The 26,296-nt window shown below is 40.1% G+C and overlaps 1 protein-coding gene across 1 annotated transcript in view; it reads right to left on the reverse strand.

Annotated features, from left to right (window-relative positions):
* Positions 1-23,713: 23,713 nt before the first annotated feature.
* LOC114573011 (MAM domain-containing glycosylphosphatidylinositol anchor protein 2) overlaps positions 23,714-26,296 on the reverse strand; it is a 186,936-nt gene continuing 184,353 nt past the window's right edge. Inside the window, exons 16-18 of the mRNA XM_028604875.1 lie at positions 26,224-26,296; positions 25,601-25,697; positions 23,714-24,598 (exon numbers count right to left, since the gene is read on the reverse strand). The exon at positions 26,224-26,296 is cut by the window's right edge and continues 58 nt beyond it. Of these exons, the coding sequence (XP_028460676.1) occupies positions 24,510-24,598; positions 25,601-25,697; positions 26,224-26,296 (259 nt within the window). The 3' untranslated portion in view covers positions 23,714-24,509. The remainder of the gene's footprint in view (positions 24,599-25,600; positions 25,698-26,223) is intronic.

Here is a 26,296-nt window from a genome sequence, read left to right on the forward strand (position 1 = left end):
TTTCTTATTCTCTCTCCCTCTTCCCTGTCAACTCCTTCCCACTCCCAAATTTACACAGATGCCTGCTAATAGATTCTGCTAACTCAAAGAACATCTCTGGTGTAGCCAAGACAACACAGCTTATGATATATTCCCTCTTGATATTAAAATACAGTGGGATGAGGAGAGGGATTGTCTGAGCTTTTTTATCTGACTTCTGAGAGTCTTCATCCCCCCTTTCCTCCCACCTGCCTCCTCCCTGTGATACCTCTTGCCTTCTCTCTTTCTCCCGCTCTCCTGATCGTCACAGCGATAACACTGAGTGATGAAGGGAGAGGAATGCATTCTAGAGGGATAACGATGTGGGCTAACTTCAACCCCCCACCACCACCAAATCCCCCTGATGCTCTTCTTAGATCAGCCTATTTGTTATACACAGGTTTTCTTTCTCGCGTACAAGACACGCTAAAAGAGACAAACTTCTTGTTTGACTAGACTAGTGCTGCCTTGTCTCTTTTTACCACTGGCCGTCTTTAGGGTGTGTTTGTGTGGTTGTGTATTGGTAATAAGTGCAACCTATCTCGCTGCAATGTGCATGTGTTCATTTGTTGTCTGTGAACTCCAACAAATGTCCCCCATTTGCATCTGTCACCTAATGGTTGAAACAAAAATCAACAGCTAAATGTTGAATGTTAAGCGACAGCATTGAGCCAGTAAAACCAAAGACTTCAGTAGTGTGCATAGGTGGGTAGCTGCTACCTTAGCCATATATGTTTTTGTAGTGTATTTTACAGTGACCGTGATGAAGGATTCGTCCTTGAAGCCCCCCCCCCTTCAGGTTGAAACAGAAAGACAAAGACTAATTACAGGCATCACTCACACAAGCCACGTTTACATGTACAACAGAAATGAAATTATAATTTGATTAAGTCAATAATGCATGTGAGACGGAGGCCATGTCAACACCATTCTCTGATTGTATTAATTAGATTTTGCTCTTAATCTATAATCATGATTGTGGTAAAACATGCACAGTGCTTGGATTTTAATGCCATTAATCGACACCAGTTAGCACATGTTTACGCCTTTGCCACTTTGAATTGTGATCAAGTCCAGCATGCTATAGTTAAAGGGGAGATGTAGCCGGCTGTAACGTTACCCACAACTGTTTGTTTGGTTTCTTTTGATTTATGTTATCCAAATTTCCATCTGTCTTTTCATCTGTAATTTTAGGGATGGTCCACATTTGTAACCACGTGAACCAAATAAACCCCAACCCTTATTCTCAGATCCATAATTGAACACACAAACATGATACACACACTTCTGGACAGTGCAACTTACGCTTTCCAGTGATGGTTGTATCTTTATCGCAGATTAACATCCATAAAGCTGCTTCAGAATTGAAAAAAAGTTGCTCCTCCTAACCTCAGATCTTGCCTTATATCCATCCTGTTTAGATCAAAAGTAATCCAGTGATTGTTGTTTGCACTTCCATTCGTACGGTTCAAACATGAACTGCAAATGGTGCAGATTTGCATATTTGTAAATAAATATATGCTAAAATGTGGCTCAAGGTGTAGCCCACAGCTTACTTGAGACACGCTACTTCCTGGTTGCATCCTCTGAAGCATTATGGGAACTGTAGTTTTGGTTTATCAAATGTTTGAGACCCTGTGTTCTGCTGCTTATTTTTGATGATGAGCTATGACTCATTAAGGTAAGACCGCCTGTCTGAGCTGATCTCCATGCATCAATGTCACTGCTTGTCATGAACAAATGTGGTACTGCATTACATCAAAAGTAAAAAATATTCCTTTCAGTCCGTTTTCTTGTGTATGTCACTTACAGCAGAGAGACAGAGGTGCAGTGGGAATATAGGCTGTCACAAATTATCCACAAATTCTCTATGTCAGTCATGAGAAACCATTTTCTAATGGCACAGCCAATCAATGGAATTGTGTGACTAAGAGCCAATCATAAAACACATTGCATCTAATAATTTTCAAGACCCCATGGTGCAAGAGGTTTTCCTGATTAATCATATGATTTAGCAACCTTTGGTTTGAATATGGGATTTATTCAAATGTGACCAAACATATCAAAGTATTCTCATCAACGGGTTTGTAGGATATCGTCAGAAAAATTATGCACAACAATCCGTATAATATCTTAGTTAAGATTAGAAAAATGTTTGTAGTTTGGGTTAAAACACTGGCCCCCTAAGTAGTGCTTTTGGGACACGAACATTCGTACCCATCCACCACTCCGACAGCAACCGTCAATGTGGGGCTTACAGTAATAATACATACAACTTACAGCTTTTTAGGAGCTATATGTAAGAATAATTCACAGCCTGAAAATAAATAAATAAATAGTAAATATCTGAATGTAATATTATGTTCTATGATAACACTCAGAAAGCTCTCTGTTTTCATATAATACACACATTCGACCAAATAGACTCAAAGCTACAGAAAAGAAAAGCCTTTGCCAATTAACAGCATGCGTGCACTCTTACCCACACCCACACACACACATACATACAAACCCCCCCCCACACACACACACACACACACACACATCCCAGCAGCCAGTTGTTCCCCGCTTTGCATAAACCAATAATGTAATGGAGAGAAAGCCATTCCCTGATGAACACAGTTATGAATAATTTAAAATAATACAGCTGAAACCATCTCAAACTTTTAAACTCGCACCAATCACACACGCTCAAAAAGTCCATAAAGAAATGTAATGGCAGTCAATAGATGTAATGTTGCAGAATAATTGTACAAATAAGATGAGTTGCTTGCATTTACATCCAATTGAGCTCAATAAGAGCTAAGTCTGAGCTGGTTTGATTTTTGCTGTGATGGATTGTAGTCGAGCCTGCTAAGCCGCTCAGTGGCTCTGCTCTGCATTGTGGGTAGTAACAGGGTAGAGGTAGCTTTGTTTCGCTGTCTAACTTCTCTTCAGGCCTCAGGGATGAGGTGACCGCAACAACCAGATAGCAAGAAGGAGATAAAAGAAAGTTGCCTTTGTACAGTGGACAAGCACATGCAAATGAAGATGAAGATAAATAACTCTGTGTGGCGCAGCCAACCAGAGCTAAAAACAGCTAAGACTGGCACCACGGAGGCCTCGGGGAGCTTGTCATGAGTGGGTGTGGTCCATTCCTGACACACTGCAGTGGCCACTGTTATATAAATAATAATGAGGCTCTCGCAAGGGTCATTGTTAAAATATAAACTGTAGACAGAGATGTGAGGTACAGACAATTTCTAACAAATCAAGCCTGTTTTAATCAAGAACATATTTATATAATTTAATTTTAAATAGAAATTAACATCAAGTTTTGGAGTGCCACCTTCTAAAGTACAATATTGCTAGCAATCATGCTAAACTTCTGTGGTTTCAACAAGAATGTGTTAAACGTAAACAAAATCTCCGCCTATCGCACATGGCTAAGGAACCTAAACTTAAAAACACCACCCAAAACACTTTATATATGTTCCTTTCACTTTGTCGACAAGAAGCAAACAGGTTGGGAAATAAAACACCGGATAGCAGGATGAGGAAAGTCCGAGAGCATCTAGTGGACAGGTGAAGAATGTCAATAAAGCTTAATAGAGATGCAGGGACCTGAGAAAGTGGGAATGTGGCTGAAAGGAGGGACAGAGGGCCAGAATGGGCAAAAATAAACACAACTGAGGAAGCTGTTGTGACACAAATAATAATGGATACAACTTTATTATATGGGTACAAAACACATGCTTAAGTAATGTATAACTCATGCATGACTTCTCCTGATTTAATAACACATGCATTAATTCAGGATGTATATGAATGCCTGTTGCTTGCCATTAATCGAGTCACGTGCTGCTTGGTTGATGCCTCATGGATCATCAGTGAATGAATGTCAACTCACTTTTAGTTCATCAATTTATATGCCAACAAATGAGCTGGAATCCAATTACAGAGAATAGAACATTTTCGATCCGTGCATTTGATCAGACTCTGAAAGCAGAACAGTACCCTATTCTCAAAGAAATATCAAGGTGTTTTTATCATGCAGCAACATGTGCGGTAAAACACAATATAAAAACAGCTTCATTTTTCTCTGAGAACAGGCAATGATCAAATGCATGAGTATGAAGTGCCCATTTCTATGTGAAGTAACTGGATTTAAGCTCATTTGGCAGCACGTAAAAGTAGTATTTCAAACATTGGAAGATAGTTACAACCCAGCACAATGAAATGACCTTTAGTTTAGTCCTACCACCACTCTGCAACTATAGTGCAGAGTAAAATTTCTATTGTGATTGTATTGGTCTTATTTTATGCATAAGGTTTATTTTTGACTACTGCTAGAAAGGAAATGAGTCTGCCTGCCTTTTAAAAAACCCAAAAGGAATGAACTATTTTTGACCAACTTTATAAAGTGTTCTTTGTGTTTCTGTGCACTGCATTCACTCTGCAATCGCCTGTCGTCTGTTTAATGTATTTTCACCATGGCAATACAATCATCCAGTAATCTAGGAAGCACGAGTGCATCTGTGTAGCCTTTGTCAAATGAAATGTTCACTTCTAATTCTGATGACCAGCTTGCAGCTCTTCAGCCCCAGAAACATAAAAAGTGTGTTCCGTATGGGGTTCCTGAAGATTACTCTGGCTCTGCGAGGACTCACTGTTTCTCTACATCTAATCTGTAACACATCTGAAGGAGACCATCTGTCGGCAGCTGAGATAGTGGGGCCATTGGAGAGAACCTGACATAACTTTTCCCCATCCTTCCCTGTCTGACTGCACTCTCAACCTACATTTAAAAGTTGCCAATTAAAAACTAAAATCAGCAGTTGTATGTAATATGACATAATGAAGACTGCACACACTAGAAACAGAAATAATCAAGTTTTTAGAAAAGACACCACTTTTACCTTCCACAATATTGCAGCTGTGTAGCTGCGAGACTGGACGGGTCAAAAGCTAACAGAGTGTAAGGGAAAAGTCAATGATGCACAGTTTGAACAAACTCACTCAGCCCAGAGAAGGTTTAATTAGGCACAAATATGTGACAACCTGTGTGGGTATGTGTACCATGGGTGTGTAGCTACACAACAGTACAAGGAATAAATCAGGAAATGATGATTCAAATCTTTCGTGAATGTTGCTGTCATTTGTCATCAACTAATAGTGCATACTACTTATACGTTTGGTAGGTTGATGTTTTATTTTACTTGAGGAGACAGAAAAAAATTAGAGTTAAAATGTAGCAGTTGTTAGTTTTGTTCCACTCAGCAGCTGACTCAGTTAATCAGGAATGATTAATTGAGAATCATGGCATAATCTCTCATTAACATAGCCCCAAAATGTATTATTTAACTTTTTAATTAGCGATTCATTAATTATCTGCAATTTAATGAATTTGTTAGTTATTCTTGGTAACTACTAATGTTTCCGTGTTACTGTTGATTAAACAAGAATAAATTAACAAAGTGAGATCTGGTTTTTGAATGGTTTCACAACGCGTGCCACATCAGTACAGTCTGCTCAACAACCATCTGTACTCCACCTCTTTCCAGAGCATCACCCAGGCTTACTTTGACCGTCTGCCCAGCTGTACGGTGGGCTGGTCCGGTGGGACACAATGGAGGTCGTATCTGGAAGGGGACAGTACATCAGCTGGACGCTAATCGGCTGACTCACCTTCAAAATGCTCCCCTCTGGGATGGGCCAGAGGACTAGCGAAGGGGAAAGGCGGAGGGAAATCAGACTGTGAGCGATTAGGTTAATGAAAGAGGTAAATGGAGTGAAAGGACAGGAAAAGGTAGCCCTAAGGCAAATAAGTTTAGAGGAGAGCCAATTGCTCTGACAGCTTTGGAGCACAGCATTGAGACACTGATTGGCAGCGAAGAAATAAGAGCCAAGATATACTGTCACCGGGTGAAAGAATTACTTTAAATGTCCTATTTTAGAACCTCCCATTTCTATCAACTGCTGGAAGGTCAATGAAAGCGGTGCTATCACACAAAAGTCCTCTTTTTACAGCTGTCTGGTTTTACTGACTAACTGTAAGTTAACTGAAAATCTCCAATAAAGTCTCATTTAAAGCTCTGCTTGGCAGGCTTTTATGTAGAAACACAAATGTCTCAGCCAAAACCCTAAAGTGGGGCTGCAATAGAGACGAGCCTCCAATCAAATGACACAGAGTCAGGAAAATTGTGGGGTACTTTAGTGTGATGTGTCAGTTAATAGTATGTCAGCAACATATAATCCAGCTCTGGCCTGTGTCTCTATCAGGGGTGTAGCTTGCGTGATACTGAATTTCAAGTAAATAAAGCTACACACTTGCCCTCAACAGCTTTTAAATTGCATTTGTGGACTGATGAGAAGTGACAGTGATGAATATTAGATTTGTACCTTTGCATGAAAGTGTGAGTTTTGCCCCAGGACATGCTCCTGGTTGTATTTTTGAAATGTGCTGTGGGTTAACAAGTCTGTTTCCAGAAAATGCCTCTGTCAGGTGGTGAAGAACAAAGGAATTATGCAGCTAGAATTGGAAATTCTGAGTAGGCCTACTGGGGTCCTTTGTTAGATGCTAAATAATACTAAAATCAACAGCAGTCTGGTGTACTGAATTTTATGTATTCCTATTACAAATCCTCCTGTTGTTCTACAACTAAAGAAGACAAGAAAGAAGAATGGAAAATAATGACAATAATAATTTCAACAAATTATTCACCAGCTGTTTGGACTTTGTAAGCTCCAAATGTTTGCCAAGCCCTGGCCCCCTTTGTTACTGTTGTTACTGTTGTTATTGTACATCTGTCAGGCTTTTCGTTCTCACAAGGCACACACACGTTTATAGTAAAAATGCTGACAGATATAGGTACCCCTCTAAATTCTTAGTCAGTTCACAGGCAGACTGAAGCAGGCTTTTTATTTCTATCCGGCAACTGTCAATTTAAAAAAAATAAAAAATGACAACTGCTGCTAACAGATTTGGTCAGCTGTAACTAGCTAGCTAATTAAGCTAACATTAGCTTAATGAGTTGGTTAAAACCACAGTCTCCATCTGACTTTGAAATGTTCCCAGCCAATCGTTTTAAAACTAGAATCCCGTAAAAGAGGTCTTAAATATGCACTTGTTGGCTATACATGTTACTGTGCTAAAAAACTGAGGCTAAAGCTGCATGTCTGAGGCAAGAAGTCAACATGTTAACCAGTTGATGATTCGTGACGACATTGATATAAAGGGAGCTTATACAGCAGTATGTTCCTAGGATCCTATGTTACCCAGAATACAATCCTTTTAATATGACACATTAACGAGACATTTTAAAGGGTTTTATGTTCTTAGCATGTTATCTCTTTCGAGGTCAAATGCTGACATTACCTACAGCTTATTAGCCTACTGATGTTATACTCTGTCATCAAATTTGCGGGCAAGATTGTTTTTGGTTTTGTTTGTCTTTACACATTGAAATCTCCACAATGGCTGAACAGATGTTTTACCATTCAAACTGCATTTCCATCATCCCTTTATTCTTTGCAATTTGAATTTGAATTTTGAATACCCTGAGAGAAAAGGAAACAGGGATGACCCGCTACAAGAAAAAAAAAAGCCTTTAAGATGAGGACTAACCGATGTGTTTGGCAAATGTATTAATACCTCAGGTAGTGTTTCGCTGATGTTTGCTGGAGAATAATCTTCCTAAAATACAATCATGATTAGGACAGAGCTGCTAATGTTACCCTAAAGTCTGATCGCATTGAGGACAAGCCTCGACACAGAGGTGACATACCACAGAATCTAAAGCTGGTCAGGCCTGCTGTGCTTAGTTAAGGTTTGCTAAGGCTATGATTGGCCAATGGCTGCTTGTGGAGGGGTTTAGCAAATGGTCAATTACACTTTTGGAACAGTTTTACCCCTCTTGGAATGTTTTTATGTTGTCCACTTAAAATCTATTGTTTTGCCTACACTGACCTCTCAAGCTGCCATCTGCTGATTATGAATTCTCTACAAACTGAACAACTGGCATTTTCTCTATTAACTGTCATCATTGTACTTCGTGTTGGGTCCATCTCTATAATTTCTTACTTCATCATGCGGTTGAACTCAAAAAATGTATTCAGAGCATTTATTATTTATTTATATGGCGGGTTTGCAATTCTACCAGCTGCCTAAGCAGATACTTAAATTCTCCACTTAAATTCTAGGAACAATGTGGCTTTTCTTTATAAAATAAATTTTAAAAAACAGTTTCTTGCATTTTGCACTTGTATTTTTTTTATGTTGGATAAAAGCTTCACTCTAGGCTTCCGAAAAGGACAATCTTGTTTGAATTCAGTGTAGGTGATGGGGGTGTATTTGATTGCCAGTCCTGTCACCTTTGCTGGAGCCTTAAAGCATAGTTGGGATTGGGCCTGTCACTGTGCTGGTGTTGGAGAAGCATTTATTTTGGTGATATACTCCCAGCATTGGTCCGTATGAGCCAATTTATCTCAAGGACTGGCCCCTTCAGATTATATAGTGCTCCTAAGGACATCCCAGAATTCAGCAGTGAGAGCAAACAAAACAAAACAAAGTCACCATTTCCCTCTGTGCTAATGTGTTCTGCAGAGAAACTAACAAAAACAGAAATATCAAAAACAAATGGAGCCATGCTCTAGCAGATGCCCTTATTGATTTTAAGAAAACTCTTCCTCCAGAATTTGGAACACGTTTAAGCACCTACAGTACCAAAACATCTGAAATCCTCTCTCCACCCACCAACATTTTCCTTCTCAGCAACACACACACACACACACACACACACACACACACATACAATGATAACAAAAGAAGCACTACTGAAATAAAGCCCAAAGGATCTCAAACCATCTGGACTGGAAAATGTGTACAAGCTGTAAACAAATAGCCAAGTGACAAACCTCTGAGTCTCTGCAAGCTCGCATCAAATGCTTATAAATGCACCTCACACTGCAGAGTTGACCTGGCTCTCACCCAGTACCGCTAACCCCTCATAACCCGACTCTGCAGCACTCAGGAATACTTCCCCTGTTGTCCAGGAGACAGCAAAGTGTCTCAGCAATGGCCTTTTGATCTGTAAGAAGGCTCCACTGTTCACAATCCAAACAAAGTGCGTTGAGGTTGGCCTCAGAGGTCAAAGGCTACGGCTGATGGGGAGAAGCTTGCTGCTTAAGGTCAGAGATGTTGAGTTTACATCCGCTGTGGGTCCTGTTGCATTTGTGTAAGATGAACGAAAGTGAATCATCCTTTTCTTTGACTGAGATTGTTAAACTGAAATCAAAAATATGATTCTGTTCTATTCTTTTCATTATTTTTCTCTGCCCCCCCCCAGCTCTACTGAGGGGCAGTAAAGTGAACTAAGGCTACTCCACCCCTTGCAGCTTCTCAGTGCACCTTCACAAGAGTGTGACATCTAATTGGACACCTGCATCCAAGGAGCACCAAAAATGTCTCTCCATGTTTATACCGGAGCTCAGAGGAGTGCAGCCAGAGTACCACTGTTACCTTTGTTAAACTCAGGCTGTTTCATTGTTGTCGGGTGATTGCCCAGCACCTCCGCAGCACCGACATACAAATCCATCCTAAGTTCCTGAAAGCAAAATGGAATTCCAAGTGCTTTTCTGTGTCTTTGTAAATTCTTGAGCGCCCACTAATGTCGACGCAAATCTCTCAGAGCAGACTACTTTCCCTGAATTTGGTTAAGCGCAGCTCATTCAGGAGGAATTTCCAGTACAATACAAGGATTAATTCCTTTACAGGAAGAATAGTTTTCTCTTAAGTGAGAGAACCAGCTATGGTACACTGCCTTCCGCCCACTCGTTTTTTTTCCCCTCCTTCGTTCTTGGTTTTAAATGATCCCTGGTTTCCCCCTTAATGAACTGTGATTTTCAATAATCTATCTGAGCACTGTCAGTGGAAAAAGAAAAAGAGAAAGGCTTTATTTTTCAAAAACTGAGGCAGTGTTTGCTTAAAGCAGCAGAGCAAGGGGTTGCCGCGTCTATCCACATGTCCCACTATTTACAGTGCTCTCCTGATCAATAGACACTCCAGGCAGTGAAAACCTCACTGAACCAGATCTACATCTCCACCTCTTACCCCAGGGACCTGGAGATGGATCTCAGCACACAATTAAAATTTCACACTTGGCTGCATTCCACAGACTGTCAATATAAGGAAAATTAATAACAGCAAAGTTTGCTGTAAACACAAAGTTAAAGGGGACTAATAACTTTATAAAAGTAAATGATATAGGAACAAGAATAACAAAGAGAGGTGATTAGTGAAGACTAAGAGTCTGCAACCATGCTAGGGGCTCTGTGAGGCTATACTTTTACACAGGGGTAACTAAGCTAAATGCTTACAATGCTAACATGCTAATGAGTGGGCACTAATTAGCCATGAAAACCTGTGGATATTTGTGGAATCATGCACTCTACAGACCTTGTTACATTAGCATGCTAACATTTACACTAAACACAAAGTACAGCTGCAACTGGGATTGCAATTTTGTAGGTATTTAAAAGTAAAATAAACCAAATTATTGGAATAATTCCAACTGTGATGATGGCTAGATGAAAAGTTGTTTTATTTCATGAAAATCCATCCTATAGTTACAGAGATATTTTAATTTTAACAACCTCATGGTGGCACTAGAAAAGGGTCAGGGCATGTCAGGGCATCGTCAAAGTAGGGTTAATTGTCTGGGGTCCATGCCAAGGATAGCTGCACCAAATGTTGTCACCCCATCTAGCAGATGTTGAGATATGTGAAAACTTTGACCTGCTGGTGAGAATTCAGAAAATCCCCACAATCATTAGGACACATCCTTTCTGCACCACAAATATCTGTCACAAATCAAATGGCAATCCATCCAATAAGTGTCACTAAAAAACAAAACTGTAAACCTCATAGTGGCACTAGAGAAAAAGTCAGTAGACTTCTCCTCTCGAGATCATGAATGTACAAAACTTCATATTAATCCATCCGCAGTGGTGGACTAACCGTAACATTGTCATTCTCAAGCCACGCTTGCATGTCTTAACAAAAATACATTTCCAAGAGTACTGATATTGTATGACAACTTTGGCTTAACAAATCACCTGTCAAGTTGTGTGCACTAAAGAAATGACAGGCTTGATTCTGGGATACTGTCTTCCTTGTTGTTTTTCCTCAACCAGCAGAAGGTTTAGTCCTCTGGGAGAAAAGCTGGCACAGGGTTTTGGCTTTGTTCTCCACAAGACATGACAAAATGAAACCGCTGCAGCTGCAGTGAACTAAGTCGTGTCTTTCTGGCCAAAACAAAGCGAATGCCATGTCCCGCGGCGTGACATAAAAGAAGGCAGATTTCAAATCCATTTCACCAGCTTGATATATATCATTTCACATTAAACACATGCCACATAGTTAGAATTCCAGCACAGTTCCACAGCAACCATGAAAAAAATAGATAAAATAAAAGCAATTGAATTTCCTGGCAGGATTTTGTCGAGGTGAAAACTAGTTTACGATGCTGTGGGGCGGATTTTGTCAAAGAATCGAAGAACCACAACCTGTTAAGCGGAACCAGGGATCAGAAAAACTTGTCAGACTTGGCAACGGTACATTTTTCAAATGATTTCCAGTCAACTCACATACAGATGAAGGCTCAGCCACCCAGTGAAATATGTAAACACTTGAAAGGTATCTTGTTCCTGATGGATGGAGGATTGTTGCATGTGTCTGTCTGTCTGTTTTGTCAGAAAAATAGAAGGAGATAATTGCTTGGTCTAAATTGTCTGTCTTCATGCTGAGAGGTACTCTGTGCCAGTGTCCTATCCTTTTAAGGACACTTGTGTGACATCAAACCAAAAAATAAGCAGATGGAAATTATGGATTGGAATTTCACATACTTGCCCAATTTCAGCAGTTATATTCTTTAGAAATTCTAACAGGTTTTTTGACAGTAATGGTTTTATTTGAAAAAAGACAATCCTGTGGGTATATTTCTTTTTTTTGAGCATAAAATTGCTTTTTTTTTTAAAGCTGCTTTGATCAATATTCTTATGTTAACAATGGATCAAAATAACTATGTGTAATGTGAATTGCAGGTTTAAATATGAAGCTTTGTGAGACATGGTTCCAGTGATGAAACAACTGCTCCTGTTTGCATTCATGTATTTAGAATTTCCCAAATACTTACCTTTTACACAATCAGGGTGATCTGATTTATTATCATATCACTTTCATCACTTTGTGCCATAGCATCACTTGTTTTCACGCTGACTCAAGGACTGTAAATTGAAAATGATTTCCTTTGTCATGTTGTTTGACTTACTTTAGTTTAATGGGGCATTGTAGTGCGAAATGTGCCATACCCTCAGGACCTCCTTCACTAAAAAGGCTTCAGTAAAATTGAAGGATAACAATCCCCACATTCTGGGTCAAATCAAAAAATGAAATCACTTGATGCGATGCAAGCAGGGTATTCATATTATAATTTGTGGGCTCATATTAAATGGCGTGAGCTCTCATAAGAGCAGTGAGATAAGGGAGCAGTGGGGGTGGATCCTCAGTGGCATGGTGTAATCAGGACGTGGGGATGAGAAAAGGTCATTTGTGCTAATGCAACATTTTTTATTCTATGAGAGAGACGTCAGCGCAGATAGATGATCCAAAGGTCACCCGTGTCATCACGCCCATTCTGTCCTGTGGGGTGATGCAAAACACATCTGATGACTGCTCGCCACACTCCATCAGAGAACAAGAAAGCGAGCAGCTCATCTGGTGGGCGGAGAAGGGCCTGGGTGGGGCTTGCTCACATGATGAACAACCTTGCTTGCAATCTTACTCATAATGTTAACTCACTGTCTGAGATGGCAGTGGAGTCGGAGGAATCCAACGAGTTTAAGGTTCAGTTACTTCCTCGCTGGCACACGGAAGACATATGAGCTCAGATTTACGCTCTTTTGATCTGTATCAGCAATTTTAACAATAATGAAAAGATCTCAGAGGCCGAGACGCTGCTCGGATAAACACACAATTCATACTGAGCAAATGAATCACCTACTTGATATGCACAGCAGCAGTAATCATTATCTAGCTAGCTCATAAGCATTATACTCATAGCCTACCAGTAAACAAAGCTTATGAAATCATTTTTTTGTCAATTAGCTCTTTGAGAAATGATCCAGAAATAAATTAATGTAAACGTGATTTGGGACGATGAGGAGAGGCATTGTATTTATCCTTATGCATTACCAATTCCTTGCTAAATCACTTAGCAAGAACCCTATACATTGAGAGCACAAAAAACATGACAAAGAGAACGCTCTGCTTACAAATGCCGATGGGAACATTTACCCGCAGAAGCCGAATTAGATGTCTCATTTGGATTGTCTCGTGAGGATCAGCAACATAAGAATGAATGTAAGTTGACAGATTTTTTTTGTCGCATCTAAAGAAAAGTGCTCACCAACTCTGAGAAACTTTGTGTTCTGCTGAAGCAGGTCATGCTGTACCCATGAGGGAACTACATGTAAAACCACCCCTGGAGGTAATCCATTTTATATATACGAGACAGTATTACAATACAGGAATGTGAGAGTTGTGATACAGGGTGACACTCATTGTCATCATAATTGAATTAGGCAGAAAATCAGCAGATGTTCAGAATCTCTTCATTCATTGTTTAATTACCTGCAAGGATAAAACTGTCAGGCAGTATGCTTTGTGGAAGTGCTCTGGATCTGTGCATTAGCAAAGCAGAACTCAGTAATCCCTTTAGAGCTGAAGCAAGATTGCAGGAACAGCGCAGTGGAAGAAGGTGACCACTGTGCTGTTTAGGCTTTGCCTTTACATAACTAGCTAGTGACCACAATTCAAACAAGATCTGATGTCTTCCTCCCATGATGTGTGCTCTTATCACACAACACAGATGTCTGAGCGGATGCCAGCGGGCTTAGGTCTGTGATTAGAACTCCTAGTTCTGGGTGGTGGCACACGGTGCGAGCACTGGATTTCGAAGGGCAGGCAGATAAATTATTCAGCCTGAAGTTTTGCATCAACACAGCTCAGATGGCAGCACATGAGAGGGATTTATTTATGCAACATCCATGAGAGGACAAGGAGATGTCTCAAAGCCATGGGTTGAGTGAGTGGTGCTCAAATGTACCACGGTGAGGCATGGCGAGGCAAATCACTGCTCATAATGGAAGAATTGCTAATTGCGAAGTTACTCTGTAGATGCTGACATCTTTGTGCTTGAGATGCAGGTGATGAAGAAAACAACAAAGCAATGCCTTATAGACTATATATATATATATATATATATATATATATGCACGATCTGATATCACCAAGTAATTAACAGTCCAGGATCAATGACAAAGTTAAATCTTACCTTTTAAGCACGATAGTGAAGCATCGGCGGCAGCTCTGGAACGGGCGGCCGTTACGATAGTGAAACTGTCTATGAGTGAAACTGGCAGACGTTTTTTTTCTTTTTTGAATTTGCCATCACGTCGCACTATTAATGACATCACAAGCAAAACGTGCCACTGATTGGTTGGTTAAAATGTTAATCCAGGGCAAACAACTTTGTCATTGATCCTGGACTGTTAATTACTTGGTGATATCAGATCGTGCATATATATATATATATATATATATATATATATATATATATATATATATATATATATATATATATATATATAGTATGCACTGAGGCGACAGCTAATATATTAAATGAAATCCCAGTTGCGTGGCAATTTTTTGTTCTGTTATTGGAAAAAGAAATGTTTACTCTTGAGAGCAATCAACTTTAATCATCTTAGCGGACACAAATTTGTTTCAGCACAACACGTGTCAATGGCAAATAAATGAGGAGTAATTGATAATGTGTCAACACTGCAGCGGCCACAGACGTGGTCATCTCATGTTTGCTTGAATGACTTTGACAAAGCTGGCATAACTGAATAGACATTGTTTGACTGGCGTAGGGGAGGCCTGTCAGAGGAGCATTAAGAGACCATTAGCATTCCATGACATTTTCCCAGAAAGCAGTGGTGGCCCTGTAAACAAAGTGCTGTTGTGGTGCATGGCAAGGAGAAATGGGAATAGAATGTAATGTAAAATGGCATTGTTTAGTGGTTGAGGTACCAGGTGCGCATTCTAATGCGGATCTACAGGGCAACCTCTGGCTGGCTGAAACAGACGAGGGAGATGATAAGGGAGCGGACGAATGGGACATGCAGCAGGGTAATTGAAAGTGCTTGGGATTTTAAAGGCCAAATGCTACCAGGGGTTATCAGCCGCAGAAACAATGTGAAGTTTTTATGGGAGTAACTTATTATCCGGACAAAAAGGAGGTTTGTTACGCTTCACAGAGGGCTTGCTGGATAAAACAAAATCATAAAGACCACAAGCAAACTTTCAAGAGCCTTGAAAGCACTATAAAATGACTTTTAGCACCTTGTTTGGAGGAACAATGTTTGGATTGTGTACTCAACACCCTTTTGAATAAATGTGCTCCAGTTACCACTAGCCGCTCCCTTCACAGTAATTGTCTGTGTAATGGAACAAGCTCCATAATGTGGTGTTGATGTAATTCTTTTTCATGAATCTGCATGTGCTAAAAAGAGATCACCGCTTGGATATCGGTAAATAGGCTTACATCATCGCTTATCATCGTTACCATGCAGGGTAAAAACGAACCTGAAGATGCAGATGAGAGCTGCAGAATATGACATCACGTGTTTTTAATTGCCCATCATAGACCGGGAAAGACACATCAACGCTAAAAAATATTATTGTAACAACTAAATGTTTTGTCAAGTGAGGATGTTGCGCACAGTCATGTGCGCCCAAACATCCTACAGAAACACACACAGCCATAGCATTACATTCATGGGTGGAAAGCCTTAGGAAAGCCCTGTAGCTAAAGGGAGACTAATGGCAAAATCTGCATCTTATAAAACAATAAAACAAGTGAGGATGTTGCACACAGTCATGTGCGCCCAAACATCCTACAGAAACACACACAGCCATAGCATTACATTCATCGGTGGACAGCCTTAGGAAAGCCCTGAGGCTAAAGGGAGACTGATGGCAAAATCTGCATCTTATAAAACAATAAAACTCTCCCACTGTTCCCTCAGGGTACAGGGCTGAAAAACAACACAACGGGCAGTAATCATTCTCAGTAAAAAAACAACAACTTGCCTTTCAGGAGTATGGACACAGCCTTGCCCCTACAGCAAGGTCTCGTTGTGTGCACGATGTCAAAACAGTGTTAACAGATCATCCTGACATGCATTACTGTATTTGTCAGCACTGTATAAATGGCAAATTGCAGCCTGGTCTTTTAATAACTTTTTCAAATTTGTAGAATATTTTTATAGTTAATAAATACTTAAATATTTTCGGGAATAAAGAAGTATGCTTATTTGCTTTTTCAGCATTAAGACTGGAAGCAGCTAGCTGACAGGAAACAGTTAACAATAAAAAAACAACAACCTTTTAATCTCACCTGTTTACATGGTGGTTCTTGTTTGTTTAATCCGTACAAAAAAAAAGAAATGTAAAAACGACAATTTGTCTTTTTACAGCATGAAAGCATTAGCTTAGCTAGCATCTAAAGGTGCCCTGTGAAGACTTTGTGCAAACGTTTCCGTTTACATTCAGCGTTACTCACCAAACCGCAATGTCTGTACCAGTGAGGTCAAACAGACATGTTGAATGCATTTCCTTTCTCATAAAACATTTGCAAAGCCAATTTTTCTTTCAAGTTTAAAATGTCTACAATGTTTACATCCACGCTTAATAGCACATAGTCTTCTTCACTGCCTTTGTTGGCGCATTAGTTTGTTTCTGGACACGCTACTGCGACCTGTTCATAGCGTACATAAACTGTACAGGCGACCTTAACATTCCATGTTATTGTCTATATGATCTTGCATCATACCATTTTTCTGACCTTGTGATTATTCAAAAATAAAAAATGAAAAGTTTGTTGGTTTTCTTGTATGTTTAGCATATTAAAGAGGTGGCCTAAAGAAAAATCATTCCAGGCTGTGTACTGTACAGTAGCTTCCCCTCTATAAGCTTACCCCAGTCGGGAGGCCCCTGCTGGCTAACCTTTGGATGACTTTCAAGCCCCTCAAGCACACCATTGTTATTCCTATTTTTCCCTAAGATGTCCTTTTCTCGCCACAATCACTCAAATGCTATCAACTCTGAGAGGAAAGCAAATGTGCTAGCTCCTCAGAAGAACCACAAACTGGGGAGTTCTGTCAAAAGAACAATTTGCACAACACAAAAGCGTTTGTTTCCAGCCCTTTGAGTGTGAGACAGGTGGTCTCTATGGGAATAACTTGGCTTTCTCTTTGAAAAACTACGACGACAGAGGTGTCAAGTACAGGCAAGCCACAGAAACAAGAGGATTTGTGTTTAAGCACTAAGCTTGTAATATGGGACATTGTGTTCTATTCTATTCTATTATTCTATTCACTTTATTACATTCTTGTCTCATACTGTATAATGGAAAAAAGTATTTAACACAGCCAATAAAATATTCCTTTTCTTTATTTTTTCATTAGTTGCAGGTATGGAACAAAAAATGGGTGATAATCCAAAGAAATACAGTGAAAAGGAAGCCTGATCATATATAAATATAGAGCACAAAACAGAGAAGAGTGACAGGTCATCATTACAGGGTGTCGGCACAGAACAAGATAAATAACATCACTGAAACACAGCTTTTTCAACAACCTTGAAATTACAGCATCAAATCTCATTATATCCAGGGGTCTTTGCGAGGGGGGTAAGGGGACTTTTCGACTGTGGTAAACCTCTTCATTTTGTCCTCCTGCTGCACTGATGGTAAATAACTGGACAAGTAAAAATGGAGTCTGTGCCAGCAGTCATGTTGCTCCCACCTGGCCTGTGATTCCATCGAGAAGTAGTGCGATTCACTCCAACACCAGAGACAATGAGATACCAAAAGGTGGCAGTTTTTTCCCCACTGGTAAAGTTGTCACACTGTGCAGCCATGCCATCAAATAGTGACATAGTGCTTCTTCCCTGACAGAGCAAAATGAGATCTCTGAAATGTGTCTACCTCTTCCAGTTATTTAGTGAGACTGCAGTCAGCTTCCTGTCGTGAAGTCACTCACTACTGCCTAGCCACTGTGTGATTAAGTAAAAAACTCACCGCATTAAGATGGCAATTTTACTCTTGAAATCACATTCAACACAGTGGTATTTTTTTTTTTTATGTAATATGAGCAGACATTTTGTTCCTGTTTGAGTCCCTCATATGAACACTTTCCTGACTGCCAAATTCACTGACTGCCAAATCTGTCGGTGGTGGTCGTGCCTAACTCCCCCTCCCCCTCCCCCGGCCCCACTGTTGGCACTAATTCTCGTTCCTGAATATATACCACGAAAGCATGGTGTGTATAGTGATAATTAGGGCTACCAGATATAATTATATCATGCTAGTGGAACTGAATGGTTATTTGGGGAGCTAAAATAGCAATAGAATGGCACAATGTGACAAAGCCCTTCTTAGGTTGAACAGAAAATGAGAACATTTCCACTCAGAAAGAAATGTTGGTACTGTTCCTTTTAGAGACCCTCGAAGCACTCCGTTTAACATTAAACACATATTTAAATACATGGTAAGAATAATACATTTCCAGGTAATTACAGCTGTAACTAAGTAGGTAAAATGTGAAAAATGCAGCTGAATTTCAAGAAACTACATTACATCTGGAAACTGCCTGAGTTCAACAACATAACTGGACTTCAAGCTATTTCTTTTCTTCTTGTAGTTTTTAATATTACAAGATATGCACTTTCTAGGAATTAAGGCAATACTTTGTTTTAAATTACATTTTCTCACATAGCAACTGGTCATGGTTTTACTCACTTGGATAGGTTTAATCAAATTTACCAAAGAACCTGGGAAATAGTTTCAGCACACTGCATGTTGCAGCAATTATGTTCAACCTGCAGCCTGCACAGACCCTGACAGACCACATCCTTTAATGCTACAGTAGCTCCATTTTCATGGTATTAATGTAAGCACTGGGTACATTCATGCACAGCTGCATAATTCTTTTGTGTATTTGTCAATGCACAAAAGAAATAACAGATTTTCATCTAGGATGCAACAGCATTAAAAAAGTCCTTGTTTGCTTCCGTGGTATTTATCATATCCCATGTTATTTCCTTCTCACTTTTAATTTAAGACAAACATGAACCATTTATGTTACACAAACGTAGCAAGTCGAATGTGTCATTTTCTCAGCATGGAAGGTGAAACTGCATTTTAGAAGGGAAAACTGTTTCGGTCTCTGTAAACTGTACTGCAGACATGCTTCCCTCCTCCCACCTACCAAATGGCTATTGCCTTTTCCCATGCAATAACGATCGACTTATCGTTTGTTTTCAGCAGTGTTACGAAGGAAAGACCAATTTCTAGTGTATACTGTGCCCAGTACGATGTAATGCAATGCAATACAACTGACCCAAACACCTCATTTATAATGTTTAGTATTTGTCATAACCACAGGTTGTTTGGTACTTCAGCTTTTTTTGTGTTTACTGAATTCAATGGTCAATTTTCCGGCTGTACTTTCTAACAGTTTTAACATATTTAGGATTTATACAATTTAGGAGTTATAGCAAATAGTTATACAGTTCAATTTGGTGAAAAAGGCTCTGCTGTTTGAGGAAGCTATGAAAGACTCTGAGAAGCAACACAGACTCGGCTGGGAGAATGAACACATACAGTACATGAACGTTAAAACTGCTAAAACAACCAAAAATAAACCTAAGGTGGAGGTTTGGGTGGCGGAAGAGGAGCAGTGGCAGCAAACATTAGCATAAGCAAATCAGCAGAAATAATAGTGACAAGTATCAGGCTACAATGACCGCGCTGTACACCTGCATGAATATGATTGGACGTTACTAGACAGCAGATGATTCAGCAAATGATTGTGAAGCATGACTAAAACAGCGGATGCCAATCAGCTAACGGAAGTGACTTCAGTGCTCTGCCTGCACTAATACTTTGCTGCACTTGAGAACGTAGTATTTATTACCAGACAGTTGTATTAAATTGCAGTAGTTTAAACATTCCAATTCTCGCAAGAAGAAATAATAGAAACGTTTAAATGTTATGCTGACATGAAACGTACCGAACTTAATCGATTCACCGTATCCCCCAGAGTTAGATAAGTCCAAACATACCCTTCTCATCTCCGTTTCTGTTTGTTTGTTTTCGCAGCACCTGAGAAGCCCCGTGGTGAGGAGCAGAGAGTAACAAAGGTGCTTCTCAGGTGCTGCGAGCAAATCACTCCGCCCAAGTAGCAGTGCTTCGCCTTCTGAGAATATAGTTCCCAGTATGTATACGGTTAGAAGATGGCTGTGTCTCATGTGACCTTGTGATTTGTACACGCTGTGACTATACAAATCACAACATGTAAATAGGAAAATGTTGGCGTTATTTTGTCACTTACTGGGAGGAGTAGGCTAGTTGGAGCCAGTTACCTCCAGGATCTGGGCTAAGCTAGGCTAGCGGTGGGCGCGTCAGACAGAGTTAAGAAACGCACGGAGTTGAGAAGGGTATGTATGGACTTATCTAACTCTGGGGGATACAGTGAATAAGCTAAAGTCCCAATAAGTTGGTTTGTTCCTTTAAACTTCACTATCACCACAACTGCAAACCCTTGAACGAGTGTCAAACCTAAGTGGCTGCTGTGAGAATCTTATACCACACACACACACACACACACACACACACACACACACAAGCTACTAATACATCAAACCCATTTCACCTCGTTAGTTTATGAACACTTCACACCTTCCACTACTACAGAAGCCTCTAATCATCAAAATAAAGTCAGTAAACACAACACTGTTTACATATTCAAAAACTGTTAATCTGCTTCAATTGTACTTTGAAGTAGCTTAGAGGACTTTTATCAATAAATAGAGCAGAGCTGAGTGTGCAAGCTATTCACATCTCTCGTATACACAAAGGGCAGAGGCTGACACATGGTGTAAAATTGCACAGAAATGGAAATAAAGGATATGGTGAGAATACCATGGAAGCAATTTTGCTATCTCCGTTTTGGAGATATATATGAATGTACTCAGAATTTACACCACAACAGTAGGATAAAAATCAGGTCTGCTATAGTTTTTTTAAGAGGCTAATGCTGATATGATGCCAACATACACAAAACTAATTTCACACTATGGCGAATACGCAGTTGGAATTTTAAAAGTAAGTTTGACATTTTGGGGAAGTACGCATTTTAGCTGAGAGTAAGATTAGAAGATTGATACCACGCTCATGTCTGTACAGTAAATATAGGCCTGCAGCTAGCAAATGGGCTCATTTCCCAAAATGTCAAACTATCTCTTTTAAACTTTTGACCTCAACACTAGTGATAGCAAAGGCATTCTTTCATCGACTGTAAATCAAGCTGTCATTTTCAATCAGTCGTGTACTTGGGAGGTGAAGCTGCTATTACATGAGAATTGACCAGGTGCTCAGGGTGGCCGTAAAAGGAACAGTTACCAAAACATCTTAAGGAAATCATAGCCATCCATACCATAAGAGTGACGACTGCACGGGGCACTTTGGCACTTTTCATTACTTCCTTACAGGAGGATATCGCAACTAGCTAATGGATATTTTAGCTGAGCTTGTATTTTCGGAAACTGTGTCAATGTCTGTGTCAAAGTCAGGCGAAGATGTTGATGTTTTTGACGTGTTCAAAATAACCTATGAAAGTCTGAAAGTTCTCATCATCAAAAGCACACAAAAAAAAACATGTGTTTTAGTAAAACATTACATCTAGTAAGAGTGTAAGAAAAGAACTCCATTTACATTCATTGTGATCTGGGCCTTATGGAAATACAAACAGAAATGAAAATAAAACGAAACGAATAGCAGATAATAGCTGTAATTATCACTCTGTAATAACATCATACAGACCGTAATGGTATTATAAGGATGCCCTGAAATGCTCATCATTCTGCTCTGTTTTGCTTAGCACATTTATCTTCTTTACATGTATCAGTTTCTTATCACACCTATTGTACACAGCTTTATGCTCACACATGTACATGACCCACTCAGACCAACCTTCCTAGGCTTCCACAGAAGAGGCTACATATGCTGAACAACCACAACACCAAACTGAACCAGTCTGCATTCATGAAGACTTCATTTACACTCTTGACTGGGTTCCCTTTGTGCCCTTTAGTTTTCTGGTTGCACTACAAATATAAACGTAACGAGTAAAAAATGATCAGTTTGCTGTTAAACGTGGACTTTTGTTGGAAGGAGTAGGTCATGTATGTGCAGAGAAATATAAAATGGATTTTATATGTTGAGACCTTAAACTGTATGTTGTGCTTCCTGTACTCCAACATAAAACATTTATCATAAACCTTTGAATAGAGCTTCTTTAACATTTACAAGTTTTACAGTTACCAAATTGGTTTACTTCTTATGCGTCCATCAGCTTGGATACTTAAGCAATGCAAAGGGAGACAACAAGAAGAGAAAGCAAGTTAAGTCATCTTCAACAGAAAAATAAGAAACAAGACACAAGTCCTCAAAACATTTGTCATAACCAACAATGAACGGAATTTTTCATTTTCTTATTTTCTCTTTTTTACAATACATTTTTTTAAAAACCCCGCTGGTTAAGGTTATGGTCTCAGGTAGATCTTCCACAGTCAATCTTCACAGTTTGTGTAAAAGCAGAGAAACATTCTCGCTAGAGTAATAAAATATCATGACTATTATTATGGTCATTATTATCTTTTATTCTCATATTGTTCCATATAAATGGTGGAGGATAGGGGCGAGGCGGATCACCCTAATGAAGAGCCTGCAGTCCCAAAGTTCCTACTCTCCTCCCTGTACAACGCAATGTTTTATTCAACAGTTGTTCTTTTTTTAAAAAAATGCTCGCCCGCAGGAAAGGAAAATCATGGGAAGAGAGAGTGGGTTATTCATTCGACAAAGTGTCTCTATCCTCCTGTATGATCTTTTCTTTCTGCAAAAAAAAAAAAAAAAAAAAAAAAAAAAAAAGATCCAGAGCCTCAATTTCACTGTTGCCGCTGTTTTTATCCAAATTGTTTCCAAACCTGGTCTGCCAGTAGTGCCTGTTCAGCTGCCCTCACATTGAACTATGCGTAGGCATAGGCTTAGGCGCATGCACACACACACATACAGACACACATACACATACAGACACACACACACACACACACACACACACACACACACACACACACACACACACACACACACACACACACACACAGGCAACTGTCCCATCAGGAGTTTATCTGGGTGGAGCACAACCCCATACTCCCTCTGAACACGCATGCGCTCCCATCAGCACTTTTGGGGCAAAAGAAACATGTAGAAAATAGCCCATCAGAGGAAACATGAACAGAGATGTGTTTGATGTTGATTAACACCCAGGCTCACGATTTCGGTTTGTAATCTGAAGGCACTTTGTTTCATGGCAGAAAGTAAAGTGGCTTCTGTTCCACAGGCGGAAGGCCGACTGAATATTCGAGTCAGGCCTCACTAATCGGACTGTTCTCTACTCTCTGCCTGTTCCTCCTCTCCCTCCGCTCTTCCTCCCCTAAACACCCCCCCTGCTCTCTTTCCACCTCTCCCTCTCATTCCAGCTCCTGAGCTTCGACTTCTCTCCCCGAACCTCCAGTCCAGCTGTCTACACCTCCGCTGATTCTTCTGCATTCAATGTTCTGCCACCATACCGTCGGTTGGCCACTTGGCCTCGTGAGCACAGTGTTAAGAGATACATAGGCAGCTACAGGGGAGTACGCAGACAGAACTAATGTTGCCAGAGTCCTTGTTTTCCTACAGTACAGCACCGAGCAGATAAAGAAATGTCAAGGTGTGACGTGAGACTGGAGTGAAAAACAAGTGTCGGTGATTGGCATCTGGTGCGAAAAAATGAAGATAAAGATACACAGAGAAAGGTCTGATTCCATGTATTTGTAAGCAGGAAATTGTTATTTCCTATTCAAAAAGTCAGCAGTGTCTATATCCCGCCGCCTTCTAAAGATATTTTCATAACTTCATAAAATTGTTCTTGTGCTTTACAAACTGTCCTCCCCTCGACGCTTGTGAACTCTTTCGCCAAAGTCCAGGCTTACTCATTGCACGCCTGTCTTTGTGCTCGTAAAGATGTCCAGAGTCCTGCACCGAGGAGCGTTTTCTGTAAAAGAGGTCTCTTTAAAAAAAATTGCGCATCTTCTTTATTACTTTTTGTGTAACTTTTTTTTAATCATGATTTTTTCTCTCTTTCATTAATTCCGGTCCCTCTGTGGTCTGTCAGAGGACCCCTGCTGCTTTCAGGATGCATGAATCTTTGGTGATTGGATGCCGAGGGTATAGTTCACAGACGGTGGGTCTGAATATTCGCCTCTGAGATGACGGAGAGAAGGGTCACCTCTGACCTTCCAGGAGGGTCATCACCAAGGTGATGCATAGCAGCCATATATGGGAGCATATGGGCGGAGCCTCAGAGCTGAGATCTGCAAGGGAAGAATAAAAGAAACAGAAATTAATGGTGAGCAGTTGATTTTTATTATTCTCCAAAGAATGAAACACAAACACACCCCCAGAAACAAAAAGAGAGGAAGGCATAGTTCGCCATTTTGGAAAAAAATGCGTATTCACTTTTTTGGCTCGAGTTAGATGAAAAGATATGAGAGTGGCAAATACTTTTATCCCCCAAAATGTCAAACTGTTTGGCACAACTGACCTGCATGATCCCATCCTAAAACAGCTACTCTGAACCTTCTTCATCAGTCAGAGGTTACTCATTCAATCAGCCCTCATGAGATAGTTCTCTATTTTTTCCTCTTACATCACATAAAGTCATGTGAGATTCTTCATGTGAGATTGAAATGCATAACTATCGGCATTACTCTCTCCTCAGCCTGGGCGACCACTCATATAACTCCAAATTAGGTAATGCTGTCACTTTGAATCCCAATGGATCCAAATGAAATATAACTTTGAATAATAATCTTGAGGTAATAAAAAGAATACGACCAGGATCACAGGCTCCGATTCTCTTTTAGAAGCCTGGCTATTTTCCAGCAATGACGTGAAAAATGCCAACAGATTACCCTGATTCATCTATGGCATGTTAAAGGGATGCCTCTGTTCGAGAAGCTTTTTGAAATAATGTCCCTCCAACTCTGAAAAACGCAAATGAAATTAAAGGAGCAGCATTTGTCTACCTACCAATATCACCATGTCAACTGGAGGCCATGTGCTGTTTTTACCTTCTGTGTGGTCCTGCAGCACAATTACAGCGCTCCACTCAGCCAGCGTGGCTATCATTCATGTGATTACAACACTGTTGTTATGGCAACCGTGTTCTCCCAACGAACTGGTGGGTTCAATGCTGGCAACTGTCTAAGATTAGATCCCCTCTCGTAAATCTCAACCTTGTCCAACAAGGCAGAGTGAGAAACTGGAGCTCAGATAAGAAGGGGTGGAGGAGGCGAAAACGTGGTGCTACTCACTGGGCGGTGGGTCTCGACACTCCCCTTCCTCCAGCGTGACATCATCAATGGCGATGTCTCCCTCGATGCCTGGTCCCCGGATACCTTCTAGTACCACCTACAGGGAGAAAAACATGTTTGTCAGATTATATGTTCAGCCTTGGTAGACCACAAAAATCAAGAAAATTAGCACTGGTTTTAAAGGAAGTACACAGTGTAATTTAGCTAAATTACACTTTATGAAAAATAACAGCAGGTAGCAAGTGTTTGATTCAGTTTTTAATCTCACAAAATGTTTTAATTAAGAATGCGTGTGGTGTTGGAGCAGTTACAAGTATAAAAGACAATAAAAAAGACACAGAAGTGCAGCTGAAACTATAATTATTTTCCACAAATGCAGTCGTAAAAATTATAGAGAATATTGCGGTTCTATTTATGCTAGAGTAGGCGTCCTGATGGAGCTTTCTCAATAGCAAACAATGTCCACTTCTCTGCTTAATATCACAGCTTGCGAAGTGCTACATCAGTATGCCGCCCCCAAGGGCGCTAATACTTTAACATGCAAACACAGTCAGAGAAGAAAATAGAGGGCAACAAGAGCAACGCTGCTGCGTATTGGATTGATTGAATTTTTTTGGTCTTACCTGGAAGGATGCTGTCGGATGAATGCTTACTTTTGCCTGCTTCCAGCGGTCACCTTGGTTACCATTTAGCGAC

This window comes from Perca flavescens, chromosome 18 (assembly GCF_004354835.1).
Source record: "Perca flavescens isolate YP-PL-M2 chromosome 18, PFLA_1.0, whole genome shotgun sequence".
Classification (NCBI taxonomy): domain Eukaryota; kingdom Metazoa; phylum Chordata; class Actinopteri; order Perciformes; family Percidae; genus Perca; species Perca flavescens.